A 25,093-nucleotide genomic window follows, 5' to 3' on the forward strand; every position below is an offset into this window, starting at 1 on the left:
CTCTTTCATGGTTTTGGAGTTGGTACATGCCAATCTTGGGTCAGTAATTTTACACTCAACTTAAAAAAAGGGACAGTAAGAAGACTAATTTGGTTGAACAAAGTACAGCTAATTTCGATCGGCATTTCATTTCTTGGTTAAATGGCGACAGTCTTGTCAAGATCATAACATTGAGTGAATTTGTCAAAGAAACTGTCTTGCAGTTGCAACAAAATTCAGAAGAGAAAATCCTAACAAAAATCAAGCTAACCACACCCCCCCCCCCCCCAAAATGAAAATATTAATCAATAAATATCTACTATCTACTGGTTGGAACACAACATAATAATAAGTGATCAGAACTTATCGCATCCAGAGAACATAATTTACCCATCAGGAAGATGTATTTCGGATGAGAATGTTGAAGACACTCCTGCCTTGTCGTACTGAAAACCTCCATGAACATCGAAGATATCATGCTGCAGTTTCAATGGTATGCATTGAGATGAAAAACTTGACAGCTTGGCTTGTAGGACTTTCTGATTGCAACCTGCTCAAACTTCTTGGTGGCAGCTTCATTTTCTTCCAAGCCTGTTTGAAGAAAATACCGTATCCACCAAGAAGAGCTCCGCAACTTGGCCTTCACAAGGAAAACATTGTAGGTTATTCTCATGATCAAACTGTTGCATGTTACCGGAACTCAAAACAGATCATTGACATGGAAAAACACACCAAAGAAAAGTAGTTCTACATAAAGCATTCACAGTGGAAGATTTCTAATGAAATTTACCTTTACAATCTAATGAGCAGCATTTCTCACACGAATGAAACTATTAAAGGGAAAAATAATATGAATGTAAGTCTGCAGATGTTGCTTTTGCAAGTAATTAAAGGATACTACAAAAACCCAACAAAAACGACCAACCTTAAGGGGCTTACCAATGGAAATCGCTCATTCAAGTAATTGAACTTTAATTTTGCCTATAGTACAAAGGCCATACAAATGTAGAAATATCTTTTGCAAAGTCTACAGTTGGAACTGAATTACAAACTAACTGAACAGGACAGGACATGTACGAAAGGATGTCAACAACCTTAGCACAGAATGGATTTTCTACTACCAAATCAACCCTACTGAATACTGCTCAACCCAAGCTACTGCACCTCATGACACATGTAAAGGAGTACTTAATTCCACAATGTAACTCTAGGTGAGGCCAGAGGTTCTTTTGCACAACCAATCAGCCCCTAACCAATTATGACAAGTAATACCACATTACCATTGAATCCTGTCTGACCTTCCCCTCCCAAATGAAGAAACAGGGTGGGGGGATGCACAGCAAACAAGATAAATCATAAATATTTTTTCACATAAACGACTCAATTTATTGCAGAAGAACTCAATGAAGACACGACACGACAAAATCCAGAGTAGAAAAATTCACCACTAGGAAGATTGTCCCTGCCAAACTACCTAGATGAAGCCATTTGTCCATAGAACCAATGTCTGAATTTTCACCTAATTTCAGTTTCGCAAAACACCGAAAACCTGTCGAATTAGAAGGGATACATCATTTCAGAGAAACAAGACATACCCCTTATATAAAATACAGATTTAGACTTATTTCATTGAAATTTCGAGCTTTCACCCTTTTTTAGCCCAAAAGCTGAATAATTGCTTAAAACCCACTTTTTTTTTTGCCAAAAGCCTTCAATTTTCTGCCAAATCAAGGTTGGTTATCAATAGTGGAGCATCCACTTCAACATTTGGGTGGACTTTTAAAGCATCATTTGGCCAAATTTTCCCAAATTTTGAATTGGAAGGTAAATCCCCAAATTGCTTCGATTTTCTCCGAAATTATTATGTTTCCTTGCTTGAATTGCATGATTAGCAATAGTTTATCACTATACTAACATCCAATGTGCATGACCAAATGATCAACATGGGTCTTGATGCAGATAAGGCTGCACTTATCTGGTTGGACCAACATGACCGGCTTTGGAAGTCAAAAGCCAAGAAGAACCGGTCCACAAGTTTTTGATCTAACAAGGGTTGGAAGTAGTTTAGTTTAATACTATGTCTTTTGTTTTATCATGTTTGTTTTGGAATAGGATACGTAGGAGATAGAGAAGGAGTCTGTTTCAGTGTTAAGAGTCTAAGTAGGAGTCTGTCTTGTTATTCTCTCTTTAAAAACTTGCATATACTAATGTTAGAGGAGGTGAATTATTTGAATGAGAATTAGTTTGATTTGTGCTTGTGAGCATGTGTGTTTTCCCTTTCCCCCCTGCTATTCTGATTTTCCCTTTCTTCCCTAAGGTTTCTCCATCAGATCTAGTATGTTGTTGAAATTGGGAATTGTCTTGGAACAAATTTTTGAAAAAGTTATATATATATATATATATATATATTGGTTGGTGTTCAACTTTTTATGTGTAGGCCGATCTACAATTCAGACCAGATGAAGAGGAAGATAGCAGGGATGCAGACATTATGAACTTGTTTGTCACTCTTGGAGGCTTGAATCCTGGGAGGGTAGTCGATATAGTGGTGATGAGGGAAAATTTCTCTGACCACAGCACGGCCAAGGAGCGTTCGAACTAATGCTGCACTACCACTCCAGCTCCTAATCAGGCCAAGCTACCACCTCGGACCTCATCAGGCCGAGCTGCCACCTCGGCCCCCATCATGCCGTACTACCACCTCGGCCTCTCCTCTGGCCGAGCTTCCACCTTGGCCCGGCACCATCAGGCAGGGCTCCCAGAAACGTGCTCTCATCCACTCTTGCATTCAAGGAACGTAATCCCTAGTCACAAAGACGGGACTCTATCCACTACACGTCATTAGAGGCATCCACTCCTCTCACAACCCACACCTCCAGAATAAGAGGAATATTCTTGAAAGATGCCCCGGAATATGGAATATTCCTAGAAACAGAGAGCCATTCTCCTTAAGGACTCCATGCCCAGCAAGACTCTCCACGAACTTCCCCCTCTCTCCACTCCATCGGTAGCCTATAAATACCAAGGTAAGCCTCCATTGTGGAGATCGATCACTTCTTTTGACTGAAAACTCTCTTGAGTATCTGCTGTGGAAAAATCTGACTTAGGCATTGGAGAGTCCCCCGTCGGGTCAGCCCGGCTCTCCCCTGTCTTCTCTTCTGTGCAGATCAGCTAGACCATCAGGAGCTACAGGAAGATCGGCTAGTCAATTTTTACCGCATCAGATTGGCGCCGTCTGTGGGAAACTGTTACAAAAAGCTACTTGGAATCAATGCAATTAAGGAGTGAGAAGGTCGTTTCCTCTGCAACAACACGAGTGAGGCCCTCTCGCGATTTACCACTTGAACATCCTCATCCACCTCCAATGGCAAATCAGGAGAATGTCCCACAGAGAACCCTCCACAAAGACCCCCGCAAGCCCAGCCTGATGCGGACGTTACCCCAGGAGAGGGAGATCAACGCGAGTGAAACCCTCAGCAATCTCGCCAAGGCTCGTCATCCCAAGTAACTCACCTAAATATAGAAGAATAGATGTAGAGCCTGCAACTGTAGGTGTTAGCAATAAACACTCTGGTACGGGACTTCATACGTCAGTTTGGCTCGGCACTCCCTATGCCCTAGTTCGGCTCAGCTCAGCTGCCTAGACCGGCTCCGGACAGGCAACCTCAAGATGAATCACCTGACAACAGTGTCACCCCTCAATCAACAACCAGGAGGGGATTGGTCAGAACGTCACATACAGTTCGCTTAATGCCACCCCGATCTCCCACCGAGAGACGCCAACAAGGGCCGCTTTCTACCCAAAATGGGAGGGCTCGTCGTTCCACACGTAACCGGAGTCCTGAGACACATGATGCCCATAGATCCACACCCAGGGTAGGGGGACGCCAGCGCTCGCCGCAAAAGTCAACTAAAGGCGCAAGTCCGTGTGGTGAGGGAAGCGAGAATGCCTTACAATGGACAGCTCGGGAAGCACCACCCTATGGGGGCCATCAAGACTCGCCTCCTAGGCCGGCCAGAGGCGCACGGCAGCAAGGCCAGGATCGACTTGGAAGGCGCCAAGACCGAGGAAGAAGCCCCAGAAGAGCTGAAAGGGAGCGCCGCTCCCCGAATCGCTAAGCCGAGGAAAGAAGGGACGACCTGGAGAGCTGCATCCAGCGTCTCACTGAAAGGGTAGAAGGAATACAGAGGCAAAGGCACCCGGCTGACATAACGGTAACCCCAACCCATAATGCACTATTTGATGAGCTGATAGATGCTGAGCTGCCACCAAATTTCGTGATACCTGTCTTTAACGTATATGACGGCACAACGGATCCCTATGATCATCTCCTGTACTACAATTCAGCCATGACAGTCCATGGGAGGTCAGACGCAATTCTCTGCCGAGCCTTCACAGCCTCAGTAAAAGGGGTCGCGCTGATGTGGATGTCGAACTTGCGGCCCCGGTCCATTCATAGCTATGAAGAGCTGACGAGAGCGTTCCTCACACGTTTCCAAGCTAGTATGAAGTAAAAGCAAACCATACAAAACGTGATGAACATAAGGCAGGGAGCAAGGGAGACTATAAGGGAGTTCCTTACCCGATTCACCAAGGCGACGCTAAAGGTAAAAAACCTACCAGAAGGAGTGGCGTATAGCACGTTGTGCAATGGAGTAATGCACCCTGATCTAGTCTAATCTCTTGCCCTCGACTTGCCAGAGACAATGCCCGAGTTGTTAAGACGTTGCAATCAATATGCCAACATGGAAGAAGTCATAGCCGCCAGGGGGATAGTTGATAGGGGTGACCAATTAGAGAAAGAGACGAGGAGGCCTCCGAGGCCTAGAGACGATTCCCACAAGCCAAAGAACAGAATAGATCGGCCACTTGATACAGCTGAACCCGAGCTATATGAGCTTGACTGTTCGCGAACAAACCTGCTCTTAGAGATCCAAGACCATAAGTATTTTCGTTGGCCCAGGCCAATGACGACAAAACCAGAGGAGAGGAACCCCACCGGTACTGTCTATACCACCGAGACCATGGACATGACACTAAAGACTGCAAGTCTCTGAAAAGGGAAATTGATGAGCTCATCAGGGTGGGGTACCTTAACAAGTATTTGAAGCAGAAGTATGGTGGGAACTGGCCCAAGCTGAGGAGAGATGAGGTCGGGCCGAGCTGAGATAGGACCGAGCTGCCCAAGGTACCAACTACGGACCGAGCTGACATGTATGGTAACCAGCCTGTGGGTCTAGCCATCCTGACAATCATGGGTGGACCCACGGCGGAATCAGTTAGAAAGGCCAAAGCTCATGCACGATTCGTATGCATCACGGAATAGCCCATTAAGGCCCTCAAGCCAGATCCACCCATTACATTCTCTAACATAGACCTGGAAGAGATGAATTGGCGTCACAACGATGCCATCGTGGTTCAATTAGTGGTGGCCAACCACCCCTTCCACAGGGTCCTAGTGGACACAGGAGCCTCCGTTGACCTAATGTCCTACGAAGCTTTCATGAAATTGGGGCTTGGCACCAGAGCCTTAAAGCCGGCCCCAGGACCCTTGTACGGATTTTCAGGCACACTAGCAGAGCTAGGAGTTGTTGACTTGCTGATAACCATCGGTCAGGGAACTCAAATGGCCACTACCATGGTTTGTTTCATAATCACCAAGATAGCCTCACCGTATAATACGTCTTTGGCCGGCCTGGTCTTAATGGCCTTAGAGCGCTTGTGTCCACCAAGCATATGAAAGTCAAGTTCCCCATCAGCAACGGAATCGGGGAATACAAGTCTAGCCAAAAGGAATCCCGGGAGTGCTATGCCAACTTCATAAAGTCTGTCAAAAAGCCATGCTTTGGCCTAGCATGTATGGTAAAAATCATCGATTACCATGATGAAAGCTTCCTGAACTGAGCCGACCCTGTTGAACAGATGCTCACTCTCCCAATTACTGAGGCCGAGCCGTCAAAGACTGTTCAGCTGGGAGCATTGCTAAGCCCCCAACGCCGCGACGAAATTTTAAACTTCCTCGGCGAAAACTCTGATATTTTTGTGTGGAAGGCTTCTGATATGCCAGGCATCTCAAGGGCTGTAGTTGAGCATAGTCTAGATGTTAACCTAGCTTCAAGCCTGTCCAGTAGAAGCGCAGGAACTTTGAGACTGAGCGGAACACCATCATCAACGAGGAGGTTGACAAGCTCCAAGCTACAGGGTTTGTGAGGGAAGTAAAATACCCAACCTGGCTAGCCAATGTAGTCATGGTTCCAAAGTCCAATAGGAGGTGGAGGATTTGCATAGACTACACCGACCTGAATAAAGCCTGTCCCAAGGACTGCTATCCCTTGCCCAGGATCGACTCCCTTATAGACTTAACTGCAAGTCACGAGATGCTGACCTCCATGTATGCATACTCCGGTTATAACTAGCTAAAGATGAAGGTGGAAGATGAGGAGAAGACTGCTTTCCTCACCACTCAGGGCAACTACTGCTACACTGCAATGCCCTTTGGCCTCAAGAATGTGGGAGCCACGTATCAGAGGATAGTGAATACAATGTTCCGAAGCCATATCCGAAGAAACATGGAAGTTTACATCGATGACATGCTAGTCAAGAGTGCAAAAGGCGCTAACCATGTGCTAGATCTGAAAGAAGCCTTCGATGTCCTACGACAAAACCAGATGAGGCTAAATCCTACCAAGTATGCATTTGGAGTGACCTCTGGGAAGTTCCAGGGCTTCCTAGTATCACAAAGGGGAATAGAGAAAAACCCCTCTAAAATTGAGGCCATTCAAGAAATGCGCCCGCCAAGAAACATCCGCAAAGTTCAGAAGTTGACAGGGTGCCTGGCTGCACTGAACAGATTCCTGTCCCAAGCTAGAGACAAGTGTATTCCCTTCTTCAAGCTACTAAAAGGAGGAAAAGGACACCATCAATTTTGCTGGATAGAGGAATGGGAAGCGGCTTTTAAGGAAATTAAAGCCTGCCTGACCAGGCCTCCCCTGCTGAGCCGTCCAGAGCCAGGAGAGGTGCTACAACTTTATCTTGCTACTTCCTCGGTAGCCGTTAGCACAGTTCTTATAAGAGAAGAGGGAAGGATACAGAAGCCTGTCTACTACGTGAGTCATGTGCTCCTGGATGCAGAAACACGGTACCTGAGAATTGAGAACTTTGTATTAGCACTGATCATGGCAGCTAGGAAGTTGAGGCCTTACATCCAAGCACACACCATAGCTGTATTGATGGATCAACCACTGAGGAAGTTAACAGCCCTAGCATAGCAGGACGTATGGTGAGCTGGGCTGTCGAGTTAAGTGAGCATAACATTGAATTCCGACCAAGAAGTGCAGTCAAGGGCCAGGCACTGGCCGATTTCTTGGTAGAATGAACACAGACTGAAGAAGAGACAACAGCAGAAGTCGATCCGGACAGAAAGTGGAAACACTTTGTTGATGGATCCAGCACCACAACAAGGAGCGGCGCAGGACTTGTGCTGCAGAGCCAGGAGGACTTCGCGATACAGTACGCCCTTAGATTTGCATTCCCCACAACAAACAATGAAGCAGAATATAAAGCCCTGATAGCAAGAATCAAACTGGCAAAGGCAGTAATGGCAGATGACCTGGTCGCACATAGTGACTCATAACTAATTGTGAACCAAGTCAATGGGCAATATAAGGCCAAAGAACAGAGAATGGCCAAATATCTGAAAGAAGCTCGTCGTCTGATTACCAGCTTCAACACGTTCGTAATGGAACAAGTTTCGCGAGAAGAAAACACAGTGGCAGATGCCCTCTCCAAACTAGCTACAACGGAACTCGGTGACTACGTAAGCTCGGTATACTTTGAAGTACTGGACAAACCTACCTATGAGCAAAAAGTGATGTGCAACAATACGCAGTCAGCCGAGCCGAGCTGGATGGACCCCATTACAGACTATCTGCGAGATGGACATCTCCCAGAAGATCAGACAGAAGCAAGAGCAGTTAAAAGAAGAGCATCCAACTCTACACCCTCTAAGGAGTACTGTACAAAAGGGCAATATCTTGGCCCCTGCTGAAGTGCCTACCACCGAGCAAAGCTAAAGACACTCCGAGAGGTCTATGAAGGAATTTGCGAAGGACACATGGGAGGAAGGGCATCGGCCTACAAGGTGTTGCGCAAAGGATTTTACTGGCAAAAAATGCAGCAAGATGCAATGGAGTTCGTCCGGCGATGCTTTAAGTGTCAAGTACACGCCCCAATACCGCACGTCCCAGCTACAGAACTTAGCTCCATAATCTGCCCGATCCCATTCGCGATGTGGGGAATGGATATCCTTGGACAGTTCAAGAAAGGCAAGGGCGGTGTCCAGTTCTTGATTGTAGCTATTGATTACTTCACTAAGTGGATGGAAGCGCGTTCCCTAGCAAAGATCACTGAGCAGGCAGTAGAAAAGTTCGTAAGGGACGTCATATACCACTACGGTGTCCCAAAAGTACTGGTCACAGACAATGGGCGACAATTCGACAATCGAAAATTTAGGCTCTTCTGCAGTAACTTTAACATTGATTTTCGAAACACTGCAGTGGCACACCCACAGTCGAACGGCCAGGCAGAAAAGGCTAACCACATACTTCTGGATGGGATAAAGAAGAGGCTGGACCGAGAGAGGAAGAATTGGGCCGACCAACTACTTAGTGTACTTTGGGCATATTGTACCTCAGCTCGGACCCCTACAAAGGAAACACCGTTCCTATTAGCATACGGGACTAAAGCCTTAACCCCTGTAAAGGTGACCCAAGCTTCGTTCCGATCGACAATGTTTGAAGCATCACAAAACGAGGCAGGGCTCCAAGCAAATATCGACTTCATAGACGAAGTTCGAGAAGAAGCTCTAGTGCAAAATGAAACCTACAAGCAAAAAGTGCAGTAGTATCACAACCGAAAGGTTCGGCCATAAGAATTCAAAGTAGGCGATTTGGTCCTTAGAAAAGCAGCTACTGCAGACCCGAGAAGTGAAGGCAAGTTAAGCGCGAACTAGGAAGGCCCTTACATAGTCTCCAAAGTGGTTCACCCCGGTACTTACCACTTGCAAACTCAGGGTGGTACAGCTATACCAAGAGCATGGAACATCAAAAATCTCAAAAAAATTTACCAGTAGATCACACTGAAGTCCCGCACGACTTGGCGTTAGTCTTATAGATTTTATATTGCCAACACCTTAGTGTTCATATTTCAATTATTCAATTTCATTCATGGAGCGGATTGGACTCTATTTCGAAGCAATGTATTTGTCACAAGTGCATGCCACATATCAATAAACGAAGAAGCTTCTCTTAAATACCCAGCTCACTTAGGACCGAGCTTCAGCTTGGCAACATCTAAGACCGAGCCCCTAGCTCGGCACTACCAAGACCAAACCCCAGTTTGGCATCTCAAGACCTTAAAACATCTAAGCAATTAGAACCGAGCTTCATCTCGGCAACGTCTAAGACCGAGTCCCAGCTCGGCACTACCAAGACTAAACCCTAGTTTGGCATCTCAAGACCTTAAACATCTAAGGCATTGACCGAGCCCCAGCTCAGCACTACCAAGACCAAACCTAAGTTTGGCACCTCAAGACCTTAAACATCTAAGGCATTAGAACCGAGCTTCAGCTCGGCAACGTCTAAAACCGAGCCCCAGCTCGATATTACCAAGACTAAACCCCAGTTTGGCATCTCAAGACAAACATCTAAGGCATTAAGACCGAGCTTCAGCTCGGCAACGTCTAAGACCGGGCCCCAGCTCGGCACTACCAAGACCAAACCCCAGTTTGGCATCTCAAGACCTTAAACATCTAAAGCATTAGGACCGAGCTTCAGCTCGGCAACATCTAAGACCGAGCCCTAGCTCGACACTACCAAGACCAAACCCCAGTTTGGCATCTCAAGACCTTAAACATCTAAGGCATTAGACCGAGCTTCAGCTTGGCAACACCTAAGACCAAGCCACAGCTCGGCACTACCCAGACCAAACCCCAATTTGGCATCTCAAGACCTTAAACATCTAAGGCACTAGGACCGAACTTCAACTCGACAACATCTAAGATCGAGCCCCAGCTCCGCATTACCAAGGCCAAACCCAAGTTTGGCACCTCAAGACCTTAACATCAAAGGCATTAAGAGCGAGCTTCAGCACGGTGTTATTACGGTCCAAGTCTAAGCATAACACTTTAAAAGATTAAGATGCATAAGATAAATCCAAGCTCAACTAGATACTGGAACTATGCTTACAGGGGAATGAAAGAGGCATAATGAAGGAAGAAAAAATATTTTTCATTAATAAAAGAGGGAAAAAACCCTCAAAATTACACTACTCCCGAAGGATACATTTACGTAAAAAAAAGGAGAGAAAATTACATCACTCCCGAAGGAAGGAGAAAGAGAAGGAAAAGGAGAAGATAACATCAGGATTGCGGAGATTGTGGGCTAGCTCAAAAAGGAGAGAGATGGTTCATTTGACAGCTTTAGGGTCGGCTTGGGTCACCTCTTCACCAACCTCGGCTTAACCAACAAGCTGCACTGAAGGAGCTGGGGCAAAAGAGCACTGCTCATAGTCCGACAGGTCGTAGTCTAGCATCTTGCCCAGGATGAACTGAATTGCGTCTTCTGAGCCGGCCTGGAATGAAGCGACGTTGACGTCAACTAACCATTTCTGACCAACTTCTGAGTTCAGCCACCTCTCAGCAATAACCTCATCGTTTGACGACAGCTCGGCCTTATGCTTCCTTTCCAGCTCAGCAATCTGAGCTGCAAGTTCAGCCTCCTTTCTGCTGGCCTCCTGAGCCTCGGCCAGCTCACTCTGGAGAGTTCCTTCTCCTTGACTAGGTTTCTATTGGTCCTGAGCTGTTTAGCAACTTCACTCTCCAGCTCGCCGGCTCTCTCCTCGCTATCCATCGCCCTTTGCTCCTCAGAACGGGCCCTTTTCTTCTCATTCTCCAGCTGACCCGTGGCTATCTAAAGATCCCCACGAAGACGCTTCACCTCGTCGTCAGCCTTAGCACGGCCAACTGCCATGCTCTCAAATCGTTGAGCTGCCTCAACCTCAAAAGCAAAACTCTACAAGGACCCAACAGAATAATAAGTACTCGAAATATCAAGTGAACACGAAAGAGAGAAGCGGGGAATACTTACGTAACCCATCCGAATGTAGATCTAATCCGCGAAGTCAATGTCAGACAACTTCTTCATGCGGGCAATGTCCCTCTTGGGACGGCACCGACGACACCAGACCCGAGCAGTGGTGGAGTCCAGCACGGTGCCGTTCTCCATCAGGTCCCCCCAGGGATCCACGGGCTGCTTCCCCATCCGAGCCACCTTGGGAGGGTTGCCGTGCTGCGAGTCATCAATGGGCTAACGCCTCCTCTTCTGGCCATCCAAGCCCATAGTAGCTCAGTCCGGTGTGCCGGTCTGACCCGGCTCCTTTTCTCCTGAGCCCACTGGCTCCTTACCCTTGAGAGAGCCCGGAGTCCCGTGCCGAGCTGAGTATTGGATGGGCGGGGCATCTCTTTCCCGGGCTTACCCCCAATAGTGATTGGCGAGGCCTTATTACCCACGCCAGTGGGAGGGGCAGCCTTAGCGCCAAGGCTTGGGCTCGTCATGGCCTTGCCCTTGTCGACAGTCTTCTTGGAGGCCTGCTCGGCCGCTTCCTTCTTCCTCGCCTCCACCGCCACCACGGCAAGGGCTTTGTTGTCAACCTTTACGTTCACCACTGCAAAACAAAGATGAGCCGAACTTAATCAGTATGAAGGTCGAGCTGAATTATTATGAAGACCGAGCTGAATTAGTATGAACTGGACTCAATCAAACCCTCACCAGGGACTTCACTCAGCTCCCAGTCTCGGAGGAAGTCTTCGTCCTGCAGCATTCGGACGTCCACAGCCTCCCCACCCAAACACATTTGATATATTTGGAGGTCGTCTGGGGATAGCTTGGGAGCTCGGTTCAGCACCGAGTGTGGGCCTTACCCAGCTGCTTTTGAAGGGGTTCCCCTCCATTGCCACGTAGAAGTACCTCTCCTTCCACTTATTCACCAAGGAGGGCATGTTGATAAACATCTTCAGATCGTTGTAGGGACTTCCCCTGTCCCTCTTGGTGAAGTAGTACCACCCCGAGATGTGCCTCCTCACCAAGAACATCTTGCGGAAGACGTCCAACGTTGTACTTCGGCCCAGCTTCGAGACAAACACCTCAAAGCCAAGAATAGTGCGCCAGGAGTTCGGTGTAAGCTGGCTTGGGGCGAGACACCAGTACTCCAAGACCGAGCTGACCAGCTAGGGCACCTGGATCCTAAGGCTGCTCTGGAAGGTGACGTCGTAGAGGGCCACCTCGTCCCCAGAGGAGTCTACACGTTCATCTTTATCTGGGAAGCGCATCACCACGTAATCAGGGATGCCATACCGACCCCGGATCAAGTCTAGAACCTTGGGCGTAAAGATGCTCGGGGTGTTGACTGCGATTTTCTTTTCTCTGGAGAATGAAGCAGAGCCTTCCCCCTCAGACTCTGCTAGGCCTACCTTAGGAACTTCAGCACCTGATGGGCTTACCACCGAAGTGCTAGTTGCCGCGGCACTGGGGGGGCTGAGCTGGGGCAACCGAGCCAGGATCACCCATGGTTAGGACAATCTTAGGCGAGACCACCTCCATAAACTCAGTACCCGAGCTACTACCAGAGCCTAAGCTGCCACCAGAACCTGAGCTGCAGTCAGAGCCTGGACTACTGGAAGTGTCGTCACTGGAGGACGAAGGATCGGGAATTGGACACTCTGGGTGGTTTTCCCCAGGCCTCACGGCCATCAAGGGGGTCTAGCTAGGAGAGTCAAGGTCACGCACGGACGCCATATCGAGATCACCAGGCTGACGCTAGGAAACACGGAGGGCTGAGCAAAAGAAGAACGACGAGTCACTACCATAATGCGATCTTACTTACTGGTTGTAGGACGAGCTTGAAAGTGACGCGCTTGAGAAGACGAGCTGATGAGGACGAACTGGTATGAGAAGCTGGTTGGTGGTGTTCGAGACGCCGGGCTGCTCTGAGACTCTGTAGATGTCCGCGCTGAGGCTAGGAGCGAGTTGAACTGACTTTAACACAAGAACAAATGCGAAGTATTCTGAAAAAAAAGTGTCCTATTTATAGGTGAAGCCGGTGGAGAATGGACGGCTAGATCTGGCTGAGATCAACAGTGAACCAAAGCAGCCTCTTCGCCTACTCGAGGTGAAGTTATGGTGTTGTGACACATGGCAGAACCAGTACATTTCACGTTTAACGAACAGCGCACGATCGTGAAAGTCAACCGTATTTAATGCTCTAGCTGTCCGAACTAAACTGCTAGAGCGGAGGGCTAGTGATGAGGGAAAATTTCTCTGACCATAGCACGGCCAAGGAGCGTTCGAACTAATGCTGCACTGCCACTCCAGCTCCTCATCAGGCCGAGCTGCAACCTTGGACCTCATCAGGCCGAGCTGCCACCTTGGACCTCATCAGGCCGAGCTGCCACCTCAGCCCCCATCAGGCCGTACTGCCACCTCGGCATCTCATCAGGCCGTACTGCCACCTCGGCATCTCATCAGGCCGAGCTACCACCTCGGCCCCTATCATGCCGTACTACCACATCGGCCTCTCCTCTGGCCAAGCTTCCATCTCAGCCCGGCATCATCAGGCAGGGCTCTCAGAAATGTGCTCTCATCCACTCCTGCATTCAAGGAATGTAATCCCTGATCACAAGGACGGGACTCTATCCACTACACGTCATCAGAGGCATTCACTCCTCTCACAACCCACACCTCTGGAATAAGAGGAATATTCCTGAAAGATGCCTCGGAATATGGAATATTCCTGAAACCAAAGAGCCATTCTCTTTAAGGACTCCACACCCAGTAAGACTCTCCACGGACTTCCCCCTCCCCACTCCATCAGTAGCCTATAAATACCAAGGTAAACCTCCATTGTGGAGATCAATCACTTCTTTTGACTGAAAACTCTCTTGAGTATCTGCTATAGAAAAATCTGACTTAGGCATCGGAGATTCCCCCGTCGGGTCAGCCCGGCTCTCCCCTGTCTTCTCTTCTGTGCAGATCGGCTAGAGCATCAGGAGCTGCAGGAAGATCGGGTGGTCAATTTTTACCGCATCAGGTGGGTATGGGCAATGGCATGCATCCTTCATTGCCCAATATTCTAGTACTGAATATGGTGAACATGGTATGTGCGGTGTTTATGGTAGATATGGCCAGTATACTGGTGTACTGGTGTACTGGTGTTTTTCATGCCCACAATCTGAAGGTCATTCACACAGTGGACCATATTTTGTGAAGAGCAACTTCTCATCTCAACCACCCAATAATGTGTTTGCTCCACCAAGCAGTAACGGGGGGCCCACATACTTATGTTTACATACCAGTGATTTATACCCTAGGTTGGACTACCTTGCATTTGTTGATGATTTCACCTATAAGGCTGCTGTAATGGACTTCGAGAGAACCATCAATGCTTTAATCTTCCTACCAAATCAATCTACTTCACCTCTCAATCATGAAAGCTCCTGCGGAACATGGAAGCTTCACATTATGAAATCATCTTTCCACTTGAAAAGTGAATTTACAGGAAGATTTTAAATTGTAACCAGCATCCATCAAGGAGGAATGTATGTAATTGAGCTTTCCATTTCCTCATCAATGATCCTTCCAAAATCTTATTCAAGTACTAATCTCAGACTACCACTTCAGAAATGCAGGAAGTTCCCCTAGAAAGCAATAACTCTTTACCAAACATCATACTATGAAGAGTAGGCAAAGACTTGACTATATGAAAACCTAAATAGGATGTTGGCTCCATATTTTAAAGATACCCTCAAGGCCTCAATGCTATGTCACCATTGTCGTTTGCCAAATAATGCTTATAACACCACTCAGTTTACATCTCTTCATATATCTAGCCCACCAAAATCGTGTGGCCTACAAACACTTCTCCAGTTTACAAAGTGGAATCATTTTGTCAAATCTTGTCCATCACTGCAATAGAAAATCTTCAAACATTTTGCAAACCACTGCCAGCCATGGTTCGAGAACTCAATCGAAACCTGCGAAATTTTACAGGTTTCGACCGTATCATCAGGGGTCCAAACAATATGTCCTGTGACTTTTAAAAGTCATATGTTTCGACCAAATTCAACGAAATTTCCCATGTTTCAGTCGAAACATAGGGAAATTTCGACCAAACCAACTGGTTCTATATAAGTTAGTTTGAAAAGAAACTCAAGCATTCAATTAGCAGAATTCGGCCCTCCTTAGTTTTTTCTCCTAGGAGTGGGAAACTTGGAGAAACAGTGGAGATTTCCATTTTTTGCCTAACAAAGTTGAATCTAAGGGTGGTTCTCATCTAGGTTGAGATACATAGCTGATGTTGATGATGCATCTTATAGATGGGCAGTGACAGACTACCAAGACAATTGGGCCCAAAACATGTCATGGGAAGCATATGTGGTGCATTCAGAGGAGCGACTACTACATCTGCAGTGGTACGCAGCTCGTGGGACGGAACCGCCTAGACACTCTACTTGGAATTGACTTACGAGTGTTGAGTCTTGAGTCTTAAGTCTTGAGTCTTGAGTCTTGAGTCTTGAGTCTTGAGTGTTGAGTATTGAGTCTTGAGTCTTGAGTCTTGAGAGTGTTGAGATGATACAATATTTTATTTATTTTGGATTATGTATTATGTATTGTTGTGGATTGTAGACTATATATAGTCTAGACTATGTAATTATGCAGTTAGGGGTGTCAATTTCAAGCCCACACTGGTAAACCCGACTGAGCCCAACACGTTTATGGCCTGACCTAGACCGGCCCGATTAATCAACGTGCTGAGCCCGACACATTTATAAATAGATAGTACACAGTGCAGCCACCTAGCCTGACGGGTGCCTGACCGGCCTGACACATTTACAAGCCCGATTTGAACCGACTCCTTTAAGCCCGACCTAGCCCGACACCTTTAATACTAGTATTTTTTTTTTCTAATACTATTTGTATTTAGTGCTAAGGCTATGTGATATGTACAATTGAGATGGTGGCAATTGTTATATGAACATTCATCTTTTTTATGCATAGTTTAATTGATTTGAATTTACTAAACTTGGGTTATGTATATAGTTTTATTGATTTGAGTTTCGTGGGTTGAAGATCGAGTACCTTAATAATTTAGTTACTTTGCCCATCTTTGGCTTAATTCATTTTAACTATGAAATCTTTTTCTTTATTATGCCCATCATTCCCGATTAAAGCCCTAGACTGACCGGCCCGATTATTAACCGTATCATGCACGCGCTAGATAAGCCCATTTAGATAAATGGGTGTTCACGGTGCAGCCCTAGAAATTGGCCGAACCCGACTAGGCCTGACCGAGACAAACTCAGCCCGACCGCTTGACACCCCTATGTAGTATAGTTTCAGAATTTCAGTCAACAACTTAGCATAATGATTACCGAACCTTTGGTTCACCACACAAGTATGAATTTATATGTTTTTTTTTTATGAAACTAATTATGTGAATGTGTTAGAAATGTCTAAAATAAGATGTACACAAAAAATAGGAAAAAAAAAACACTATTTGGGGGATCGAAACCTAAGTTTCCACCAAACCGGAAAAAATTCCTTGGTTTCCTCGAAATTTCTCAGGTTTCTACCGAAATTTCAGTCTCCCCAAGGGTCGAAACCCGATACCTTGAACCTTGCTGCCAGCATCTCATGGAATAGAAATACAAGATAAGAGGAGCTGATCACAATTAGTTTGGAGAAGTGTCAGTTGAGTTGAGTTGAGCTTGATGCCAACATCTTAAATAGAGATTCGATATAAATTGGACTTCCAAAGTGGCTCTTACCAAATGGATGCAAAATCATGTAACCAGCAAACGAGGAGAAAGTCATCTTTCCACAAGGCCAATATGTTCTTTACCCATTCAACCACTAGATCCCAAATGCCATCAAAAGCCCCAAATTATTTTATTCTAATTTTCGTTTTTAGTAAATAAAAATATATTGTTAGAACTTAACGAGCATGGGAGTCTTACAAATTTAAAGTGAACCCCACCCAAACATAAAAATTAAAAAAATAAAAAATAAAAATAAAAATGGAAATAAGGAAAAATATACTTATGACTAAATCTATTAAAAAATAAAATAAAAAAGGTAAAGAAATACTGATTATAGAGCATGTGCTGTCAGCTATGCTAGAGAGAATCAGCAAAAATAATATGCTCCAAATCTTTAGAGTTTGAAAAGTATTATTACTTTTATATATATTTATATCCATAATTTGCACTTCATTTTCTTTAACCATTTCATTTCCCAGTTTATTCTTTTTGTTTTTTCTGTCTCAAAAGAAAAATTAATAATAATAATAAATAAATAAATTGCTGCAATGCTCTATTTCAATAATACCATGTAAAAAAAATTAAATCAAAACACTGTATCAGCTTTAATAATTCAAAATTTGGTGAAGTCAACTGAAGTTTCAATCATAACCTCAGTCAGTTGAATTGCTTACAATCAGAGGTATCAATAAAAGAGACAAAGCAAATCAAATTTCGACATGAGTTAACCAGTTAATTTATCATACCCCAATATGCTCAACAATTGAATCTTATCAAACTTGTGCCCAACAAAAAGAAGCTCATAACCTCATGATAGGGAAGTACAGACCTAAGCGTTAACACTCTACTATCTAAACATAAAAAGCCAGGGAACCGGACAATCTAGAAGTGAAGGACAATGCATTCCATAGTCCAGTAACTAGTCAACACTATATTTTACATCAACAATGCATATCCAACAAAGAAGTAAGCAAACAATGATGAAATAGAAATCAAAATCCCAAAAAAATAAAAACAAAAAACATGTAGAAAAACTTACTGGTCTTCCAAATTTGGATAGCTCAGCAACTTTGGCTCTCTGCTGACCTGGATAACCTACATATGAACGGAAAACAAATCAAACTCAAAAACATTGACAATCTTTTAATGTAAAATAAGGAGCCAATGCAACATATACTGATATGCAGTTGCTTAAATTTTCCCAGATAACTAACATAGGTCAAAGGCCTTTATTTTTTTACTTATTTTGAGTTATTTCTAGCTCTGAAGCCACAATGATAGGGGGTCTCCACCATGTCGATAGCCAGAATGGAACATCTAAACTGCTCATATATTGAGTTGAGACCATTTATACATGCATTTTCGGAACATTTCTTCTTGGCATACCATCCAAAAATAACGTAGGAAAATATGCAGACAAAACTAGAAGCAACTCAATTTTTTTATCACATATGAGCAATTACAGAATGCACTTTGCATTTCCCTTAAGGAGAGGGGGGGGGGGGAGCCAAATATTATTTCACGATGGAATAGTGACAAACGGCCCCTAACCATGTAGTTATGATGAACAGGGGGAAAAGATAATTATAAAGAAGGGCGAGGGTTCGCTGAGCAACTGCCACAGAGGAGCACACCAATGAGGTGCGGCGATATGGTTTCATAATAGGAGGGCAACGAGGTCATTTCATGTGATGAGGAGAGAGATATAAAGAGATGGTGCTAGCATTTCCTCCACTGGCAGCTCAGAGAACCTCTTCCCTTTAAAGAATTTTCCAACTCCAAAAACCCATTCCTGAAGTCATAATGTGACAGAATCAATATATGAGACTGATTCATTCATCTTTACCACCTAGAAGATGTCACTCTTATTGATGAGATTAAAGGGAAAATCAGTGGGCAATCTTATTTAGACATATTTACCGGGAGGCCAACGAAGTAGTATGTTGAAGGATGATTGCAACAAAAGATCTTCTAATCAGACCTATTTGTAGGAATTATTTAGCAGCTGGTGCAAAATCTTCTAAGAAAGGACCTGAATACATATTTTAAAATGTCAATGAAATTACCGGTAAAAATAACAAGACCATCCATGGATACCCTTGCCAGTTCTGGAAGAGTTTTGTTGAGGTACTTTGGAGACAAGTAATCCAGAGCATCTGACACAATAACAAGTGAGAAGGACTTTGCACTGTAGGGTAGAGGAAACTTAAGATCAGCCACACGCACAATGCCCTTGCGCACAAGACTCTTGCAGGTAGCATCAGCATCTTCCATGTCATATGGTTCCACACCCCAGGCTTCTGAATCCTCTTCTTTTATCAATTTATAGACCACTGAACAAGTGTCAGGGCCTACGTGCAAAACTTTACGCATGGCTTCACCATATGCTTTCTTCAGGAAAGGTAAGGCTCTCTGAACTTCTGACGTAGATGAAAGATCACCTGCAAACAAGGACATAAATTGAAATCTACAAATTGGTGATAGATGACCCCGCCTGAACAAATCAGGAGACCAGCTTACATTATATTGAATATCAAAGAATAAGAACAGTGCCAAATGTTCCTTGTAAATCACTTATTGCAGCTTATCCATGCATTTTTTGGAATCAACACACATTTCTTTTTGTCAGTTTATAAATAAAAAAATGGAGATTACTGATAGTTCAGTATCTCTAGACAAATAACGATCCTAACACAGGTTAAAAATTAATCAAAGCAGATATAAGTACAAATTTTTTTTTTTTCTTTTTTTGAATGAAATGTTAAATTACAAGAGGAAAATAATATACAAGGGGAAGAAGGGAGGGGGGGGGGGGGAGGCTACAGGCAACAAAGAAGGGGGAGCAAACCCAAATAAAGAGAAGGGGGAAACAGCCTCAAAAAGCCATGCTACAGAGACGATAGGGGGGAAGAATGGAGGAGGGGAGGCCCAGGAGACAACAATGAGCATGTTCCTTGGGATATCTCTAACCGTGTGGTGGTGGAGGGATCCCAACTTAGAGCTAACATCAAAGTAGATGACATTCCAAATCATATCAAAGAACGGGACTTGGAAGTCCATCTACGGAGATTTCTCTCCAACCAGAGGTAGTATATGGTGGCACAAAAAGCAAGCTTTCCAGAAGTGCCACATACAGTGGAGCCAGCATGTCATATCAACCTTGAGTCATTCTCGACTAAGGGGGAGGATCCTTCTGATAGAAGGCCAACAGTGCCTGAGGACTCTCTTCCAAATGATAGAGGAGAAGGTGCAGGAGAAGAAGAGGTGGTCCACATCCTCAGACCCATTCCAGCAAAGACAGCAAGAAGGGGGGACCTAGATGTGGCGATGGTTGAGAAAGGACTGCGTCAGTAGGTAGTTAAGGATAGCACGCAAAGCCGCGAAGTTGTGGCAAGGGATATGACCTTTAAACCAAATGATCTTGTGTTAAAGAACAAGAGGGCCTTTGGATTAAGCAAAGTCCCAAGCTAAGGATGAGGTGAATGTACCAGTGGGGGAAGAAGTCCAAGAGATTTTGTCTTCTTCCCCTGTGGCCGGGGGGAAGGGGGGACGGAAGACGTCTATGGGGGGGAGGGGGGACAGCCACTATTAGATGAGGTGAACGCACCCGTGGGGGAAGGGGTCCAAGATATTTTTTCTTCTCTTCCCCTATGGCTAGGGGAATGGGGAGGGAAAATCAGATGTCTGCAGCGGAGTGGGGGAGGAGGGGAGACCGGGAGAGGGGACCAGCCACTATTAGAGATAATGGAGGAGACAGAGGAATTTCTACCCAAACCAGAAGAGTAAAATGACTCTAGGGCTGGTAATAGAGAGGAGGATACCCGAGGGGTGCCAGGGGTCAAGCCAGAGTGAGGTAGAGGTGCCATTACCAATGGAAGTGGAGATTGCTCTAAGGCAGTGGGTCTCATGTTGAGAATGTTGCACCAGACCCAAGAGGCGTTAGGGCCAGGAGAAACGGTCCAGAGGGAGTCGTTCTTGAGGAGGGAAGAGTAGACCCTAGAGACCCAAATGGTATTTTGCTTGGACATGATCTTCCAAACATAGTTTTTAAGGCGTTGCTAAGGCGTCGCCTTACTAGTGCCTTGGCGTTGATGCGGTTTAGAGATGGTAAGGCAGTACTCCGCCTTATGTGAAGTGGCGCCTTATGGGTTTTTTTTTTTTTTTTAAACACGTTAAAATTACTTGATAAAGATTCCAAATATAGATTTTTTATTGGTAGGTGTATGGTTTTGTTAACACTTGAGATGTGCGGGATCAGCTTTACTCCACCAAAAATAACCAAAACAAACAAAACAAAAACACGATTCACAAACAGGGTTTAGATTTTGTCAAGGGTTTTAAGAAAGGGCTTTGAGAAGGAATCAAGGAACAAGGAGGAACCACTGATTTAGGCGACTATTTTGCTCCGGCAACAGTGAGCTTCATTCTTCTTTGTTAGGAGTAGAAATATAGAAGATGATCTTAGGGCTTAGGCACTCATTTTGGCATCACAGAAGTAAGTTTAATAAATACTTGTATTTTTTATTTCTTTTCTTTATATTTATAATTTTGTTTCATAATTATGTGTTTATATTATATGTTAATATGTTATGATGATTGATGATTGATGATTGATGAAGATGAACTTAGTTTATTCACTTTATTGATTTTTTTTCTTGATGAATATCTTAAATTGGTTGAATTTGAGCCTTTAATATTTATTTAACATATGAGTAATGGGATTCAACTAGGATTTGAGCCAAATAGATTGGTTTTATAAAAAAATTACACAGGAGCGCTTTAGTCAATAAGGCGACGCTTTATGCACGTCTTATCGCTAAGGCGCTCCGAAAGACCCTCAAACGCCTCCGTTGCCTTACCGCCTTAAAAACTATGCTTCCAAATGAGTTTGAGGTTACCCACAGTGTTGACTTCCTGGATGCATCTTAATCCCAGCCCTCCTTCCGATTTAGGGAGGCATAAAGAAGCCCAGCAGATAGGTTGGAGGAATTCGGAGGAGTCAGTTTCTTTCCATAGGAAGGAGCAGATAAGCGATTCAATGGCTTTGGTGATGGAGGGAGGGAGAGCAAAAACACCAGACCAGTAGAGTTACATAGACTAGAGGACAGATCTGGCCAGCTCAAGACCCCTCGCATAGGAGAGAAGTTTGTTTTTCCAGAGTCGGAGCTTTTTTCTAATGAGGTCAAGCATAGGGGTGCAATGATGGGCCGAAAGCTTGGTGGGAATGAGAGGAAGACCAAGGTATTTAACAGGGAGAGAGCCATGGGTAACGCCCGCAAGATGTAGGAGCTTTGCAAGCTTCCAAGACTCCAACGAGGAAAAAAGGGGATTTGAGAAGATTATTTTTTAGACCAGAAAGGCTTTAAAGAGAAGGAGAGAGGAACTGATGGAATACATGGAGAGAGAGGACAGCTTAATTTAGTCTGATTCTCAACCAACTTTTGTTTTTTTATATAATTAGCAACCAGGAATGTCTAATGGACTTGTTCTGTTTAGAGAGGAAACAAGATATGCAATCAGCAAAAGTCACATCCCCATCCTCACCCCCAAAGAAAAGGTTCTTAAGGTATTATACACTATTGGTATAAGAATCAAGTATCAGTTATTAAACAAAACATCCACAAATTTTGGAATATACTAGAATATTACTTCACATTGTAAACAGAATGGCAAGTCATGGAACCCACAATACCCCCCCCCAACCAAAGAAAGAAAAAAAAGAAAGGTAAGGATAGACAAACTTACCTTCAACCTTGCTAAGAGCTTCTCTATCTCCACCAAGTCCACCTATAATACGAGAACTTAAGAAGTTAACTACCTGCTACATCAAACACAGCCCAACAGCATGAAGACAAAATATATACTAAATGTAGAGCAGTAGCTAATCTGTTCCCATAGCTAATTTTCCCCTTACTTGCCATGTGCATATAGAATATCCACATTCATTTTTTGGAAGGGTGTTAGCTTATAAACCTTTGGACCGCAATGAAAATGCTTGTAACCAGCTCCAATACAAACCTGAACCACTATAAGAATAGGCAATAAGAAGGAAGCCGCCCTGAAAGTCAAAATAACACCAAAATCAGGAGTCCACCATAAAATCCCATCCCAATAAGTAATGACTTGCTCCCATAATCATAATCCCAAGAAGATATCAGTTATCTACAGATAAATACTACTAGAGGAAAAAAAATAAGTTAAAGAACTGTAATGATATATGAGGGAATACCACAAGTACAAGCCCAATTGATAGCAAAGGTGAAGCGCGTGATTTCTGATGCAATGCGCTCGCAAATGGAATGCCGCCATCTGCAGGACGTCTGGCAGGATTTACTGGCCTTCTGGACATGGCTGCTGGTCGAAGTAGTGGCTAATCAACAAGTCTTTAAGCTGATTGAAGAGTGAAGAAAAATGGGGGACGGTAGTTGGGGGGAAAGGAAAACGAAGAATCAGATTGAGTTATCTACAACAATAAACCACATGGTAATAGTCCAAAACTTCATGACAAACTAATAGGCATGAATTTCCTACCCCAACCTACCAAATTAAATGCTTCTAAGCTATGAGTAAAGACCATATTAGACACTTGAATTCCAAAATAGAATGCAATAGCAAAATGTGAAAATTTTCACAAAAACTATATAACATGAAAGAATCAAATTATTCCAGATCATAGCATCCCAATTTCTGGGTTTAGTCCAGCTGAAAGCTCAAAAATTAGATTGAGAAGATTAAAATTTAAATATACTCACACGCTTCAGAGTCCGAAAAAAGAAAAATATACAAATGAATCTGAAAAGCGCATCAAACTTCCCAAAAAGAAAATGTGAACTTAAAGCCAAAAAGTCGGAATTGAATTCCAAACAGATCCGACACAATTGCGGTAACTCGTTCTCATTCTCCAAACCTCATAATGTAGGAAGAAGAACACGATAGTGATTCAGCTCATAAATTTGAAACGTGTAGTCATGCACCGATTGGATTCAAATAAATGCAACGCATTTTTTCAACAAATTTGAAGATCAATTGGAGCATACAATGAGAATCAAAAGAAAAGAAAAAGAGGGAAAATTTCAAGGTAAGATACAGAGGTTTTTCTTTAAACGTACATGTGATGATGACGATGATGATGATGATGAAAAAGAAGAAGAAGAAGAAGAAGAAGAAGAAGAGAAGAAGAAGCCGATTAAGAACGTGGGAGGAATTGCGAGTAGCAGGATCTGGTGGATCTGTTTCCGGAATGTATTCCACTACTATTCTTAGCTCTTCAGAGTCCAGAGGAAAGTATTAAGGACGAGATGGAGACTCCTAAAAGTAGAGTGATCCCCCTCCTCCCTGTCGCCGTTATTGTTTTCTTGTTATTTCGTTTTTTATTTTTTATTTTTTATTTTCTTTGGTTTCCTAATACCAATAGTGTCGGCGCTTATGCAATTGCAAGTTGCAAGGCAGTCGAGCTCGGGTCAAGTATCAACTACACGGATGTGACGGTTTCACGTATGGTTTTTTCCAGGAAAATTAAAACTGAAGGCTTTAAGGTCACGGTGCGTACGTAAAATTTGGTTTCCAATGCATCTCATATTTCACCGACATACAGGGCTGAGGATGGCCATGCCTGCGCGTGCTAACAGCATGCACCAATGGGGAGCGTGGATGAGAGGGATGGGGTGGTCTTTTCCAAGGGGTGAGGAGAGTGGTAGACATGTGGCTGTACACAGTTCTAACATACCCCAACCTTTTCCTTATGGGTTCCACATGTTACGAGTTGGATTGATAAGAAAAAGAAATAGAATGAAATAATAAGATATGCAATTTGGGAAAAAGAGAGCTACCCACTTGTGTGTGTCCATGCTTAGATATAGGCGAGCCAAAAAAACTGTATTACCCCTCCCTCATCCCTTGCACTGAAAATGCTTTCGCGTGACCTCCAATTGGTCTATGTACTGGTACAGTGACCGTGCAAACAAATAGCTTCTCTTGCCCATGTAATTTTTAATGGGTAAAAATTGATCGAAGAGAGAGGAAATGAGAATGGGGTGGGATTCTATGAGAAGTATAGAAAACAGAAAGAATAGAGAGACGCACAAAATCAATTTTTACATGAATAGTGTCAAAGTCCTAGGACTTTGAAATCTGTGGGTTGCCCTTTCTCTTTGTTGAACTGGCAACTATCTTGATCATTTGCCAGGAAACTCGCTGGCATCAAGGCCTGCAGCAGACAATGAACGGGTAGATTTAAGTTGTGG

At 44.2% G+C, this 25,093-nt stretch overlaps 1 protein-coding gene across 2 annotated transcripts; it reads right to left on the reverse strand.

Annotated features, from left to right (window-relative positions):
* Nucleotides 1–103: 103 nt before the first annotated feature.
* Nucleotides 104–24,235, reverse strand: LOC122072152 (probable pectin methylesterase CGR2). 2 transcript variants are annotated; one of them, XM_042636713.1, is made up of 7 exons: nucleotides 23,960–24,229; nucleotides 23,080–23,240; nucleotides 22,869–22,908; nucleotides 22,596–22,637; nucleotides 18,917–19,291; nucleotides 17,890–17,945; nucleotides 104–619 (listed from the first exon to the last, which is right to left on the reverse strand). In XM_042636713.1, the coding sequence occupies exons 2-7, from the start codon at nucleotides 23,197–23,199 to the stop codon at nucleotides 467–469; spliced, it is 786 nt and encodes a 261-aa protein (XP_042492647.1). In that variant the 5' UTR covers nucleotides 23,200–23,240; nucleotides 23,960–24,229; the 3' UTR covers nucleotides 104–466. The 2 variants fall into 2 exon arrangements, with proteins under 2 accessions (XP_042492647.1, XP_042492648.1); XM_042636714.1 differs by lacking the exons at nucleotides 104–619; nucleotides 17,890–17,945 and adding an exon at nucleotides 18,752–18,831 and having other exon boundaries at nucleotides 23,960–24,235.
* Nucleotides 24,236–25,093: the final 858 nt, after the last annotated feature.

The sequence above is a fragment of the Macadamia integrifolia genome, chromosome 2 (assembly GCF_013358625.1).
Source record: "Macadamia integrifolia cultivar HAES 741 chromosome 2, SCU_Mint_v3, whole genome shotgun sequence".
NCBI classification, from domain to species: Eukaryota; Viridiplantae; Streptophyta; class Magnoliopsida; order Proteales; family Proteaceae; genus Macadamia; species Macadamia integrifolia.